Raw genomic sequence first — 14,094 nt, forward strand, 5'->3', positions numbered from 1 at the left:
ACTGCACAGTGTGAACAACAAAGTATTGGTTAAGGCCCCCATGCCCATTCAATAGCTGTTGGCTGTACAATTGTTCGGCAGACACCTTTCTCTCCCAGTCCCTTCCCCCATACACATACTATTTTGCCTCGAATGAATATGTATGTGTATTTTATGGGGAGAACAAAAAGATCAGGCCAAAATGTAAAAAAAAAAATTTCCAATGCTTCTCGCCTCCGACAAATGATGTTGGGAGCTCCCCATACATGTTAGTGTCAGGCGAACCCACCGAGAACGGCAGATTCGGCCAACAATAGACTAATGTGTATGGGGGCCTTACAGGGGTTATCTGGGAAAATATACTGATGACCTGTACTCGGGATAGGTCATCAATATCAAGACACCTGGGACCCTGCTGATCAGCTGTTAGAAGAGGCCAGCGCTCCATGAGCACCATGAACTCTTCCTAGAGGTTGTAACATCACCATACATCGATCACTTGACCTAGTTGCAGCTCAGCCCCATTCTAGTCGGTGGGTCTGAGCCGCACTACCACTGTACATTACGGCGCTGTGCTTGGAAAACTGCTCCCTGAAACAGCTGATTGGCAGGGGTGCCAGGACTCAGACCCCACCCGATATGATAATGATGAGTTATTTTTGAGCATAGATCATCATTACTTTTTCCAGGATAACCCCATTAAGTCTACATAAGTGACAACTGCTAAGTGATGCCCTGAGTGTATGGCACAACCCTAGTATCACCTAAAAAGAGGATCCCCCCCCCCCCCCCCCCACACACACCTTATTTACTCAGAATTAACTAAAAGTGTACTTGAATATGAGATTTCTAAATTAGAAAATCCCAATGTGAGCTCAAAAGGATCATGGTGGCCTATAATTCTTTACTCAGAATTGACTCTTTATTCAAGTGCCCATAAAGCGATTTCTATCCATGTAGAAGTACATTCTGGGAGGATTCATCCATTCTGTAACGTCCACAGCGGTGTATTGGGGATATATTTTGCATGCAGCGTAGGGTTATTAACCGAAAACCGCTTTGTTTCCTTTCCTAGATCATAGAATCACTTTACCCTTGTTTAATTATCACACCATTGGACTGCTTTTGGGAAGGAGCAAAACTTCATTCTGGAAGGGCATATCTACCGTAAGCAATACCTTTTTATTCTGTACCCTGGGCGGCTATAATGGTCCTCTTAAAAGGTCGATGTGATGTTTCTAGGGTGTAGATCTTTTGGGCATGCACTTTTATTGCTCCCTCCTTGGAAACATTGTGTAGCATGTGCTGGGGAATGTGCTTGTAAAGCTGGAACTATTCAGAGCAATAAGCAACTGGGCCTTTCTTTATGTCGTTTGTTTAATGAAACAAAAAACTCCATTTTAATTCCCATCTACGCTTTTTTTTTTTTTTTTATACAATTGAGCCACTTTTAAATTTTATAGTCTGCAGGCAACAAAGAGTTAATTGTTTTGTGCATTTGGCATATGTTGGCATTTTTGAGTAATTATGCAAGAGTTCGTGTCTGAGTAATTGTTCGTGTCCTGGTTTGCTTGTCTCCGAAAATAAGCAATTTGCAATGGCCATCCTCTAACCTACAATGTGCAGCTCTGGATGTAGGACTCAAAGCATTTTCACTTTTCTAGTTGGGAGACTTGAAATAATGACTTAAGCCTGGATGGGCAAATACAGTTTGGCATAGACAACAAAATGAGGCGGCCAGAAGGCCTTTGTAATCTGCCCGGCTGAAGCGTGAAAAGTGCCAGCAACAGTAGCCACTGTAGTGGGAGACCTGGCCAAGTCATCAGGCTTGCTGAGAAGATATTTTCTGCTCCTGCCTGCTTGGTGTTTTTACTACTTTCTCGCTGATATAAATTTGTCATCATTAGTTATATGCTTTGCCTCCCACTCTGCCTTTTCATTTTCATTCTTTCCGATCCGCTACACTACAGCACATATTGTATGTTGTCATTTTTGGCTCACACCAGTTTCTCTCCAGAGGTAAACCCACTCTACAATGGACAAACTTTGACCCCATGGGTCTGCTGGAAGAGATGAGAGAGAAGTTCCAAGTAGACATCTGGGAGGAAATGCTAAAAAAGGCTGAAGTTGGTCACGCGTATCTGGACCGCCCCTGCCTCGACCCATTAGATTCGGATTGTCCGCCTACAGCACCTAATAAAAATTCAACCAAAGTGAGTTCATACATGGGATTATGTTCTTCAAGCTGGTCTTACAAAAGAAATTCTATCCTTGTTGGCACTGGTGTACAAATCACTTACACTTTTTTTTTTTTTTTTGTATGCCATAAGACATCTGTGATAGTTGGCTATTCACACGAGTCCATTTCAAACGTATTATCCATCTATATTACATGCATGTGTCACGTCTGACGGGTTTAATGAACTGACCCAAACTCACAGCATCATAGGGATATATGATGCTGTGAGTTCGGGTCAGTTAATCCTGCAGTCAGGCCGTGAATAGAAGAAAGGTACAATTGTAATAAAATTAATACAAATTCTAAAGCTATTGTTTGTAAAACAACAATTTCCATCAGATTTTGGGGTTTTAAAGACCCGATTTCCCCTGAATTACCTTTGGTCTCATATTTTACTTTCAGCCTCTGGATATTGCTCTTGTGATGAATGGAGGATGCTATGGTCTTTCAAGAAAGTACATGCACTGGCAAGAGGAACTGATCATCGGTGGAACAGTGAAAAATGTTAGCGGAAAGCTTGCCAGGTAAGTGTTTACGTGTAATACCACACATTCATCTTTTATTGTGGCATATCCCCATCAAAAAAGTGACTACTGACAGCATGTCTCAGTAGTCACTTTTTGATGGGGCGATCTAATCACATGCTTCTTGTTTTCTACTTCAAGAGGTTCACCAGTTTATCCATTTTCATATACCCTGTCAGGGAATTGTGACTTCATGATCCTTCTCTTGCTGTATATCGTCTGTCCTATCCTGCATTGCCCATCTTGATTTGGATGGGCAATGTGTAAGGCTACTTTCACACTAGCGTTTTTTTTTTTTTTTCCGGATTCGTCGTGGATCTGCAAAAAACGCTTCGGTTACAATAATACAACCGCATGCATCCGTCATGAATTGATCCAGTTGTATTATGTTTTCTATAGCCGAGATGGATTCGTCATGAACACCATTGAAAGTCAATGGGGGACAGATCCGTTTTCTATTGTGTCATTGTTTTTCTGTCCGTGATCGGGGCGCAGCCGAACGGAATGCATTCCTAAGACTGATCTTAATAGCGGAATTTGAAAACGCTAATGTGAAAGTACTTAATTTCCCACGTGGTGAAGCTGCAGGAAAATTGAATACTTAAAGGCCTAGTTCACACTTCAGTGTTTGGTCAGTGATTTCCATCAGTGATTTGTGAGCCAAAACCAGGTGCAACTCTAAACACAGAACAGGAGCAGATCTTTCCCTTCTACCTCATGTCTGTGGAGGCTCCACTTCTGGTTTTGGCTCACAAATCACTGATGGAAATCACTGACCAAACACTGAAGTGTGAACGAGGCCAAAGGGGTTTTGCAGTGCTGTCTTCAGGATAGGTCCTCAGTATAGGATCGGCGATGGTCAGACTCTGTTCTAAGGATAGGTCATCAATCCCTTTTTAAGACCTGTAAAGGTGCTCTGTGATCAGCCGACAAATGAGCAGACTCTTGTTTTCCAGTGTACAGCAGTTTTTGTGCGGCCATTCCTCAGCATATTTTCTGGGTAGCAGCCGGATCTCTGCTGAACTCTTTATAGTTAATGTGGCCACCAGGCATTCCGGTACAGCCTGGCAATGCCGGATCCAGAGAGCTTCGGCAGGTTGTCCTCTGCCAGAACAGCCTGCTAGACCTCTTGCTGCATATGTGAAACTAGCCTTGGGGCATAAAAGGATGCTTACTACCCCACAGATTATAGATGATTGCTGGAGGTCTCATTTTATTATCAAGGGGTGCTTCATACAAATAGGGATTGTTCAAAGTACATAACTCTGTACAGCTCAGTGTTCTTAATATACAGTAGACGTGATAACTGAACCTCCTTTCAAGGGAGTCTCATTTTAATCACGGATACATCCATATTGGTGCATGGAATTTAAATGTTAAATCCCAATAACATGCCTTCATTGTTTTTTGCACTTTTGAATATTTTTACGCTTTGTGGTACTTTGCTTATTCCTGATCACCGGCATGTGTTAAAGGGTCCTTAGTTTATCTTTTCTGTTGGAAATTTGTATTTTTTGTGACAAGCAATGCAAATAATGATAGCTGTCATTGGAGAACAAACCAGAAGTTCGACACAGTCGCAGACTGCTGAGATTTGTCCAGCCCGGTCCTTCATTTATGTACTCCTAGTATACAGACATACTTATGTGTGGATGGCATAGACTGGATATGACTGTAAAAGGAGTTATCCAGGAAAATATATTTATGACTTATCCTCGGGTCGTTAGTATCAGATCTGTGGGGATAAAACACCCGGGACCCCTGCCATTCAGAGGCCTTGAGTGCCGCAGCCTATTCCTAGGTCAGTGACATCACCGTACACCGGTCACATGGCCTAGTTGCAGCTCAATCCTATTCAAGTACAATGGGGCTGAGCTGCAATACCAAGCACTGCCACTATATGATGTACGGCGCTGTGCTTAGAAAGCTGCTGGGAGCCTACGTTGCACACCAGAGCTCTGGTGAGGCTCTCTGAAACAGCTGATCCGCGTGGATACCGGGACTTGGACCCCCGCTGATGTTATATTGATGACCTATCCCACATGGATATACCTTTTAATTTTTCTGGAAAATGATGATCAGAAAATGTCCTTTTGTTTCTCAGGGGAAAGTGCATTGTAGCATGCTTTGCTATAATTGCTTGTCCTGGAAATATTATCATGCTTACACCATGTTCTCTGCAGTGGAATTGTATGAGGAAAATCCACAGCATTTACAGCAGCTGCAAAATGGGTGAGATTTCAGAAATCTTATCCACACGCAGCAGTAAAAAAACTGCGCAAACTGACTTGTGTGTGGGTTGTCATTCTATGCTGGAAGTTTTACCTGCGGTCTTCTACCTTTGCACTGAAAAGGTTGAAAGCAGCGGAGGACCTGCTGTGATTTCTCCAGCAATACCGATACAAAACCCATTGCGGCCGCGGATTTGCTATGCAGAACAGCTCCCCAAATGTTCAGTTCAAAAAGTGTCATTTTCTGCATTAAAGTACATATATATCGGCTCCTGCTGCTGTAAATGCTATAATCATTGACGGCCAAGTGAATGTGTAAGGCGTCTTTGATAGTATAGTAAAAGGGGAAAGACATGCACACGTCTGCTTAAATAATCAACATTTGTGTACTTCCTAGATCCCTGCGGAGTGTCAAGAGTTTAGTCTGGGGGAGCTCTCAAGTCAAGCCAAATTTTTAGTGATTGCAGACAGGGTTTCTACACATGGCACTGCAGCGAGAAAGGTTGTTTTCTGCTATGTGATATTGACCTTTTGGCTTTTGCTTAACAAAGGGAAAACTTAACGACTCAAGGCTCCATCGCGTATAATTTTATATTTCTGTAAAGTGCACGCACTTTAGAAAAAGGAATGCAACAGTTTCTACAAAATTTACTGGATTTGCTCATAAAATATTTCCATGCATTTCTGTGTTTCAGTGCCCAAGCGTTACAGACTATGTTTCAGTTAATGACTCCTAAGCAGATGTATGAGCACTTCAAGGGCTATAATGATGTTTCTAAGATCAATTGGAATGAAGAGAAAGCGGCAGCCATTCTGGAGGCCTGGCAGCGGGTTTATGTTCAGGTATGATTGACTGTATTGTGTATGAAGAGATCGCCACCTATAGCAACATTTACAGTAAATCTAATGGTAATGCTTTTTTATTTGAAAATATTCACCCTAAGGCCCCATGCACACAGCCGTTGTTCACGGCCGTGTGCGGGCCGTGGAACCGCGGCCTGGATCCCTCCTGAGAGCAGGAGCGCACGGCGTCACTGGTTGCTATGACGCCGTGCGCTCCCTGCTGCCGCCGCAATACAATAATACACTGGTATAGATCATACCAGTGTATTACTGTACTGTGCCGGCAGCAGGGAGCGCACGGCGTCATAGCAACCAGTGCTCTCAGGAGGGATCCAGGCCGCGGTTCCACGGCCCGCACACGGCCGTGAACAACGGCCGTGTGCATGGGGCCTAAAGGCAAATGTATGGTGGCATTCAGTGATGGCTCGGCCTCACATTTATTGCATTTTATTCCTGTTGTGGTTTTAGAGTATGATAAATAAGGGTGTTGCTTTTTTGTGCCATTTTGCCCATCGACTCTTCTAAGAAAAGAATAGAAACCTAAAAAGATGTAGTTTTTACATGCATTTTTCTATTAAAAGCACTAGGGATATGTCCTAGGGTCCATAGTCTTCACTCACACAGTGATTAAGTATACCTTCATGAGAGAGCCATATATTTATAGGCAAAATAGGGTTAGATCTGCTATGTGTAGTTAGGAAATCGGTTCCCAAACTATTTTGTTCTAAGCCTTATTTCGGCTCTTAGTGTATGACCGCTCACTGAGCCATTTTATGTCCGTGCAAATGACGCATTACACACGGTTCAGTTTGTAGGTTATCTTCTCTGTAACCTATAGTGTAACTATAAATGACCTCATGTTAGGCCAGTAGCTGAGAAGTATTGAGCATGAGATATTGGCTACATAAGCTAGTTGTCATTCACCTGCAAGCGTGTTCTTAGTGGGAAGTCTGGCTGTGATGTATCGCCCCGAAAATAAAAGAATTGGGTTGTTGAAAACAATCACCCCAGACATCTGCCATCAGGGGAAGAGTCAGGAGGCCACCGAAATTGTTTTAGTGGTGATAGAGAATCACTTCTTACCTCTCCTGTTCTTATACTATAAACAGTGATAAGCAGGGTGTTCTAGTGGTGATAGATAATCAGTTCTCACCTCTCCTGTGTTCTCTCCTGTTCTTATACTGTAAACAGTGATAAGCAGGGTGTTCTAGTGGTGATAATCAGTTCTCACCTCTCCTGTCCTTATACTATAAACAGTGATAAGCAGGGTGTTCTAGTGGTGATAGATAATCAGTTCTCACCTCTCCTGTTCTTATACTATAAACAGTGATAAGCAGGGTGTTCTAGTGGTAGTAGATAATCAGTTCTCACCTCTCCTGTGTTATCCCCTGTCCCTTATACTATAAACCAGGGGTGCACAACCTGTGGCCCTTGATATCATTCTGTGCGGCCCCCAACCATCTGGTCGCCGACATGTATGTCTGTCTTGTGGCTGCTCACATGCATTTTTCATGTATTCTCCCATTAGATGGGAATCATGTAGGTGTAACCAGACATTTATAGAATATACTGTATGTACAATATGCCATAAATACAGTACTTAAGTTGGTAATACCCCTTTTAACTTTTATTTTCGGTCCTTGGGATTCCTTCAGTCTGACAATGTGGCCCCCAACCAGAAAATGTTGTACACCCCTGCTATAAACCATGATAAGCAGGGTGTTTTAGTGATGATAGAAAATCAGTTCTCACCTCTCCTGTGTTCTGCCCTGTCCCTTATACTTTAAACCATGATAATCAGGGTGTTTTAGTGGTGGTAATTAGTTCTCCCCACTCCTGTGTTCTCTGCTGTCCCTTATACTAGGTATCTGTGTGCTGCTCCAAGACCCTTAGTTATTATGCTTGAAACTGTGCTGCACATGCTCAGTCGTGAAGACCAGAGGAGAAAGTTCACTACTGGGCATGCCTGTAGTCATCTCAGAACTGATAGACAGAACAGGGAGACAGCATTAAAAGTGTTGTCTGGGAAGAAGTAACTTTTCACAGGAACCCTCTGCCTGCCTCATCTGTGGAAGGAATCTTACTCTGGTCCAGCATTCTGGCTCCCGTGTGTCTATCTTCCTCCCCGTTGCTTGTTTAATTTGTGTCTGGCATGGGTGTGATCATCTGCTCCACTGCAGCCAATAACTGGCTTCAGCAGTGATGTGTCTCTTGCGGATTTGTCACCACTGAATCCATTCATTGGCTGCAGTGGAGCAGATGATCCTTCCGGAGAGTAAGTAAGCAAGCTACAATCCTGAAGATAGACACACAGGAGCCAGTGCGCAGGACCGGAGCTGCGGAGAGCAGCAAGTATGAATCTTTCCATCGTAGCAGCAGACTGCAGGAAGCAGTGAACGGTTAGTTATTCCCTGACAACCTTTTCATGGCAAGCACTTAATATAGCAGCTACATTTTTTACATGTTTGCTTTATTCCCATTTAGACTTTCACATGATCCTCTACATCAGTGTTTCCCAACCAGTGTGCCTCCAGCTGTTGCAAAACTACAACTCCCAGCATGCCTGGACAGCCTTTGTCTGCGTGGGCATGCTGGGAGTTGTAGTTTTGCAACAGCTGGAGGCACACTGGTTGGGAAACACTGCTCTACATTTCCACGACATACACATAGAGCTTTTCTAACTTTTTCTGAGGACAAATTAATAGATTTCTTTCAATTAAGTGCATATCCTTGTTTTCCAGTTATTAACTGCAGATTTCAGTTTATTGCATATTTACTTACCGGAATGTTCAAAATGTTGGGAATTTCAGAAATTGTATTCCAACAAATATGGTTTAAGTTCTGTCTATCTAGCCTAACTACTTACACGAGGGTAAGAAAAAGCCCAGTGTTAGCATTTTACTATATTATTGACTGTTTATCGAGTCGGAGTGTGATAAAATGCTGGAATCTAAGCCAGAGCTTTGGCTTACCCACTCCACAGCCCTGGTTGGGCCGACATTCATCTAATGTACAGATTGAAGTGGCTGAAGTGTACTTTTTAATGTTAGAACAATTTGCAATAGCAAAAAAAAAAAAGGTTCCTTTTCCTAGAGCTTTAATGGCTTGCGAGGGCGAACTGAAATAAAAAGCAAGTGTGACTTGTAAGGAAAGGTGTCTGGAACACATTAGTGAGCCGGAGAATCAGTTCACAGCTGTGGTCCCGTTGGTGAGGTCATGTGACATTTTTTTGGCCTTTGTTTCCCAAGCATTGACCTTTGCCGAGTTGCATGTGACCCCTGTGAGTCAGCCAACCAATTAAAGCTCAAGACGTCTCTCCCAGGCAATGTCTAGAAGACCACTGCAGAGTGATGCATAGGAGATGAGTGATGGCTCTGCCGCTTCCCCGTAAAGATACAATATTCATTTCATTGTCTTCCACTGAAATAAATAAAACGGGGGATCAAGCGCCAGATGAATTGACTTATTCGTAAGTGGTTGTTGAAATTCCTTCTTGTGATGTCAATGTCTCCCTGACTGTTAGGTTGTACATCAAAGTGTCGCACAAAATTCCACTCAGAACGTCCTCCCTTTTACGACGACCACACTGGACGACATCCTCAAGTCCTTTTCCGACGTCAGCGTCATCAGAGTTGCCAGCGGCTACCTGCTGATGGTGAGTGGAACGGAGTTGCTAAGCTCAGAGGTGTAGGCATGTGGCTTTGACACTTGTTGCACGCTTAAAATAGTTTCTTCCTCGGAGAATTGCCAAGGGGATGGAGTGACCTGTCGCATATTAATGTGGTTTGCGTTTTGTCTCCAAATGTTTCATTTGCAGCTTGCCTATGCCTGTTTAACCATGCTGAGGTGGGACTGCGCCAAGTCTCAGGGTGCCGTGGGGCTGGCTGGAGTTTTGCTCGTTGCGCTTTCAGTGGCAGCAGGATTGGGCCTGTGTTCATTGATTGGAATTTCCTTTAATGCCGCAACTACTCAGGTATTAACTTCCCTTGCCGCAAATATTTCAACTCGAGTACAACTTGCTGCATGATTTGTAAGAAAAATGGAATTACGGTCGTATTGTTATCTCATTCATAGCATCAAAGTCCTAAAGGAACACTGAACACAGAAAATGCACACCAAAGGATACAAAAAATCCCAGCGCTTTTTCCATTCATTTCCTCTTTACTTATTTTATTGCATACTGTATTACAATTAACACTGAGAAATATCATGTAAAGAAATCTTCTCAGGACATTTAACAGACCCCTCCTTCTGGCTGCAGCAGGAACCTCCTCCCTGTCTGCAGTAGGACACTCCTATTAAGCCCTGCCCTCAGCCAGCCACCAGTTGAAGCTGGAAGAGATCAGCAGGAGATTAACCCCCTCCCCCCCTTGTTTGCAGGATTTGCGTCAGGAACTTGTAGAAAAGGCAGGCTTACAAACATGGGGGACAACTATGGTATTTCCTTCACTTTTTTTTAAATTAATTTCTAGGTTTAGTGTTCCTTTAAGTTCACCCACCTTATCTTAGATGCTGCAATTATTCTGTTGCATATAAACAATAGCTTCTTGCAGTCTGCAAATCACCATTTTTATATCTTCTTATTTTTGACCTGCTTCTTCATCCAAACACGGACTTAAACACTTGGTAAATGTTATTTGTATCTCTTCATATACCATTTGCTTATGTAGCAATTTCTTAGTATATCTTAGTTAGGGCTCATGCACACGCCCATTGTGCGGCCATATTCGCAAACGACGGGTCCGCAATATGTGGTCACCGGCCGTTTGCAACCCCCTCATCAATCTGGAAGGTCGGTGCGGAACGGAGGCACGGAACCGCTACGGAGTGCTTCCATGGGGTTTCTGTCTGTGCGGACAGATCACGGGCCCATTTAAGTTGATTGGGTCTGGATCCGCAGCCGCACGGGTGTTACCCGTGCATTGGGTACCGCAAATTTTGTCCCCCAATGCACGGAACGGCCGTGTGCAAGAGCCCTTATTATAACATTTGCTGGAGCACTCCAAGAAGATCCCTCTGTGGCTATTCGGAATTTAGATTCCTCAACCTTTGCCATGAAAATCTTATCAGAAGACTTGTAGCCTGCCCAAGGAAAAGCATGGGGTGTCTATGGCTTCTGACAGGGAAGCAATGAGGACTCTGAATTCCCTGGGCTACCCTACTCCCATTTCTCCGATATAGGTGTATTTGGGGGAACTACTATTAATGGAATTCCCTATTAGTATTAGTTTAGGCTCACTAAAGGTGAGCCTAAATTTTAATTGCACTGCAGACTATTGGCGAGCCAAGTCAAGGTTCCTGAATGCAAGAAATGTCTGTGCACGAAAGGCGGCATTCTACTAGAGAAAGCTCCTGAGCTGAATGGACATGTTACTTAGGGTGCACGTGTGGCTGCCAGATATTGTATGTGTGTGTCTTCACTGCCTGCATTGTTCCCCACAGGTTCTGCCTTTTCTTGCTCTCGGGGTTGGTGTAGACGATGTCTTTCTGTTGGCACATGCGTTTAGTGAAACAGGCCAAAATAATAGGATTCCATTTGAGGTAATTACGAAACTTGAAAATGAAAAAGTGTCTTTGTTTAGAGGTATTTTTTCCAGGAGGCATGTGCCGTGCCTTAAAAGCAGAGTTTGACATTGCGTTACTCAGTACTGATTTTTGGACCGATATGCTCCATCCTTTCCAAGGTATAGAGGTATAAATCCACACCACAATGGATTACGCCGGTGTCATACGCCGTTCCGTATCCTAATGTGAGAGTAAAGCCGTTTTGCTGCCCGTCCCAATGACCAATACATTTTATTGAGTTTGTGAATTTAACTTTTAAACTTTTTTTTTTCTTCCACTTTTAGGACAGAACTGGGGAATGTTTGAAAAGAACAGGAGCCAGCGTTGCTCTAACCTCTATCAGCAATGTGACTGCCTTCTTCATGGCTGCCTTAATACCCATTCCTGCACTCAGGGCTTTCTCTCTTCAAGTAAGATTCTTTTTGTACCTTTGTCCCCAGATACAACACATATTTCTATGGGAATTCTTGTGGTGTAGTTGGGGAAAATAGCCTTGCATAGAACTATGTTCACATCAGGGTGCACACTGGAAAAGCTTTTGACATTTACACCAAAAATGGCCATAGGGTTATATTAGCCAGGCTGAGCCTAAAAGAGTATCCTTTTGGCCTCCACCTGCTGGCCAGTAATATAAAACAGTATGGAATTGCGTGATAGACTGCACTATAACCCATTTTGTAAGTATGTATGGGCACATTCCATACATGGACCTTTAGATTAGCTGGCATCCCTTCTCCAAAATATTGGATCCAGTGATGCAGAGACTAAAGTTGTTTTTTTGGTCTTTTGTAAGAGGTTAATTACACTTTCTCGTCTATCTATTACCAGAAACTAAAGTTGTTCTTTATAATAATTTTGTCACAGGATTTTCTCATCTTAATTTTGCCCTAGGTTTGGCGCATGTGCCAGGGAACATCCCAGCATATACTGAATGTATCTATGGCCCCCATTGACCCACATGTGCCAAAAGGTGTATTCGGCATACACCCTACATTATATTTTTGCTCCATGAAATTGCGTAGTAAAATAATATAATATATTTCATCATAATTTCCCTTGGGATCAATAAAGTGTATTGTATCGTATCATACAGGCTGTTGACAAAGTGTCCTCCAGCATGGTGGAATATGTCGCTGCCTTCCTTGGATGCCTAGGTCTGGAGATGCTCCCAACATGTGACGACATTTTTAGGGTCCATTCACACGTCCGCGGATCCGCAAAACACGGACACTGGCAATGTGCATTCCGCATTTTGCGGACTGTACATCGCCAGCACTTAATAGAAAATGCCTAATCTTGTCCGCAATTGCATTTTTTTGGGGAACGGAATTGCGGACCCGGAAGTGCGGGTCCGCATTTCCGGATCCGGGCAGCACATTGTGCGGCCCCATAGAAATGAATGGGTCTGCAATTCCGTTCCGCAAAATGCGGAACAGCATTGCGGACGTGTGAATGGACCCTAAGGCTGTTTCACATAGTCGTAATGTGGCCATAGTGTAGGGTCCATGTTAGTATGCAGACCATGGGGTATAAATGATTAGTTCTTTATTTTAGTATTTGCTGCTGAAGTGGCATATCCTCTGTAGATAGGACGGATTAGATATTAAGTTATGCATGCTTCTCTTTGATTCAGCAATTCTTTGCTTTTAAAAAAAAAATGCGTTTCTGTCCTCAGCCTCACGGTGCTGCCTGTCACCTTTCCTAACCTCTGCCTTGAATAGATAATAGGTAACGTTGGAGTCATATACCGGACAAAAAGAGGCTTTACACAATAGCTGGATAAAGACGGGAGTTAGTGAGGAGCAGCTGTAGTGTGGAGCTTGAGCTGACAGGCGTCCTCATCTGCTCATCACTTCCAGCTATGCAGTCCACCCACTCTCCCTGTGTGGTCTGCCAGGAATGGCAAAGAAAACACACATACCTTGGGCAGGGCCCCATCTGAGAAGGCACACTAGCTGTTCCCTGGGTAGTTCTAACACAGACCTCCCATTCTTCTCTGACATCAGTTACAGGCAGAAAGCTCCAGATTTTTAAACACTGGAACAGTGAAACCTTACAAGGGCTTTCAATGGGACCAAATAGGAAAGGCTTGTGTAGTCTAGCAGATCACTAGTGATCCCTTTCTACAGCGGACATGCGGCCTACTCACTGTGTCTTAATAACCATAGTAGTGCAATAGAAATTGAGGAAAATTAACTCTACTGTGTTAGTTAATAGGCCTGTGTACAGTACTTAGGAACCCAATATATTCCGGGCCATTATTCACCGTGTTTCGAATGAAGTTATTATAAACAGTTACTTTACAGATTTCATGTTCCTATTTTACTAATCAGTCAAGCAATGCACTGCAATTTTAGCCATCTGTATTATTGTGTATAGGAGACAGTATTTCCCGTTTTGTATGCATTCTATGTGTGAACTGTGTTGTGTTCTTCAGGCGGCTGTCGTGGTGGTGTTCAACTTTGCCATGGTTCTTCTCATATTCCCTGCCATTTTAAGCATGGACCTGTATCGCAGGAGGGATCGCAGACTTGATATTTTTTGCTGCTTCAGCAGGTACACATTATTTCAGCATATTTATATGGGTTGTTTACCCCTAAGGACCTTTTCTACAGGCCCCCCCAGCATGGCAAGACCCGCAGTAGTAATCATACTTACTTGATCCCCAACGCTGCTTTCCAACTCCATTGCTGCTTTGCAGGTCCAGAATCTC

At 43.4% G+C, this 14,094-nt stretch overlaps 1 protein-coding gene across 3 annotated transcripts in view; it reads left to right on the forward strand.

Annotated features, from left to right (window-relative positions):
* PTCH1 (patched 1) overlaps nt 1–14,094 on the forward strand; it is a 92,024-nt gene that overhangs the window by 49,679 nt on the left and 28,251 nt on the right. For 2 of the 3 annotated variants that reach the window (XM_044273482.1, XM_044273464.1), the window contains exons 5-13: nt 1,055–1,146; nt 1,997–2,192; nt 2,621–2,742; nt 5,669–5,816; nt 9,340–9,471; nt 9,634–9,789; nt 11,259–11,357; nt 11,666–11,791; nt 13,819–13,937. In XM_044273482.1, the coding sequence (XP_044129417.1) occupies nt 1,055–1,146; nt 1,997–2,192; nt 2,621–2,742; nt 5,669–5,816; nt 9,340–9,471; nt 9,634–9,789; nt 11,259–11,357; nt 11,666–11,791; nt 13,819–13,937 (1,190 nt within the window). The remainder of the gene's footprint in view (nt 1–1,054; nt 1,147–1,996; nt 2,193–2,620; nt 2,743–5,668; nt 5,817–9,339; nt 9,472–9,633; nt 9,790–11,258; nt 11,358–11,665; nt 11,792–13,818; nt 13,938–14,094) is intronic. The other variant, XM_044273474.1, reaches the window with a different exon arrangement.

This window comes from Bufo gargarizans, chromosome 1, assembly GCF_014858855.1.
Source record: "Bufo gargarizans isolate SCDJY-AF-19 chromosome 1, ASM1485885v1, whole genome shotgun sequence".
Lineage (NCBI taxonomy): Eukaryota > Metazoa > Chordata > Amphibia > Anura > Bufonidae > Bufo > Bufo gargarizans.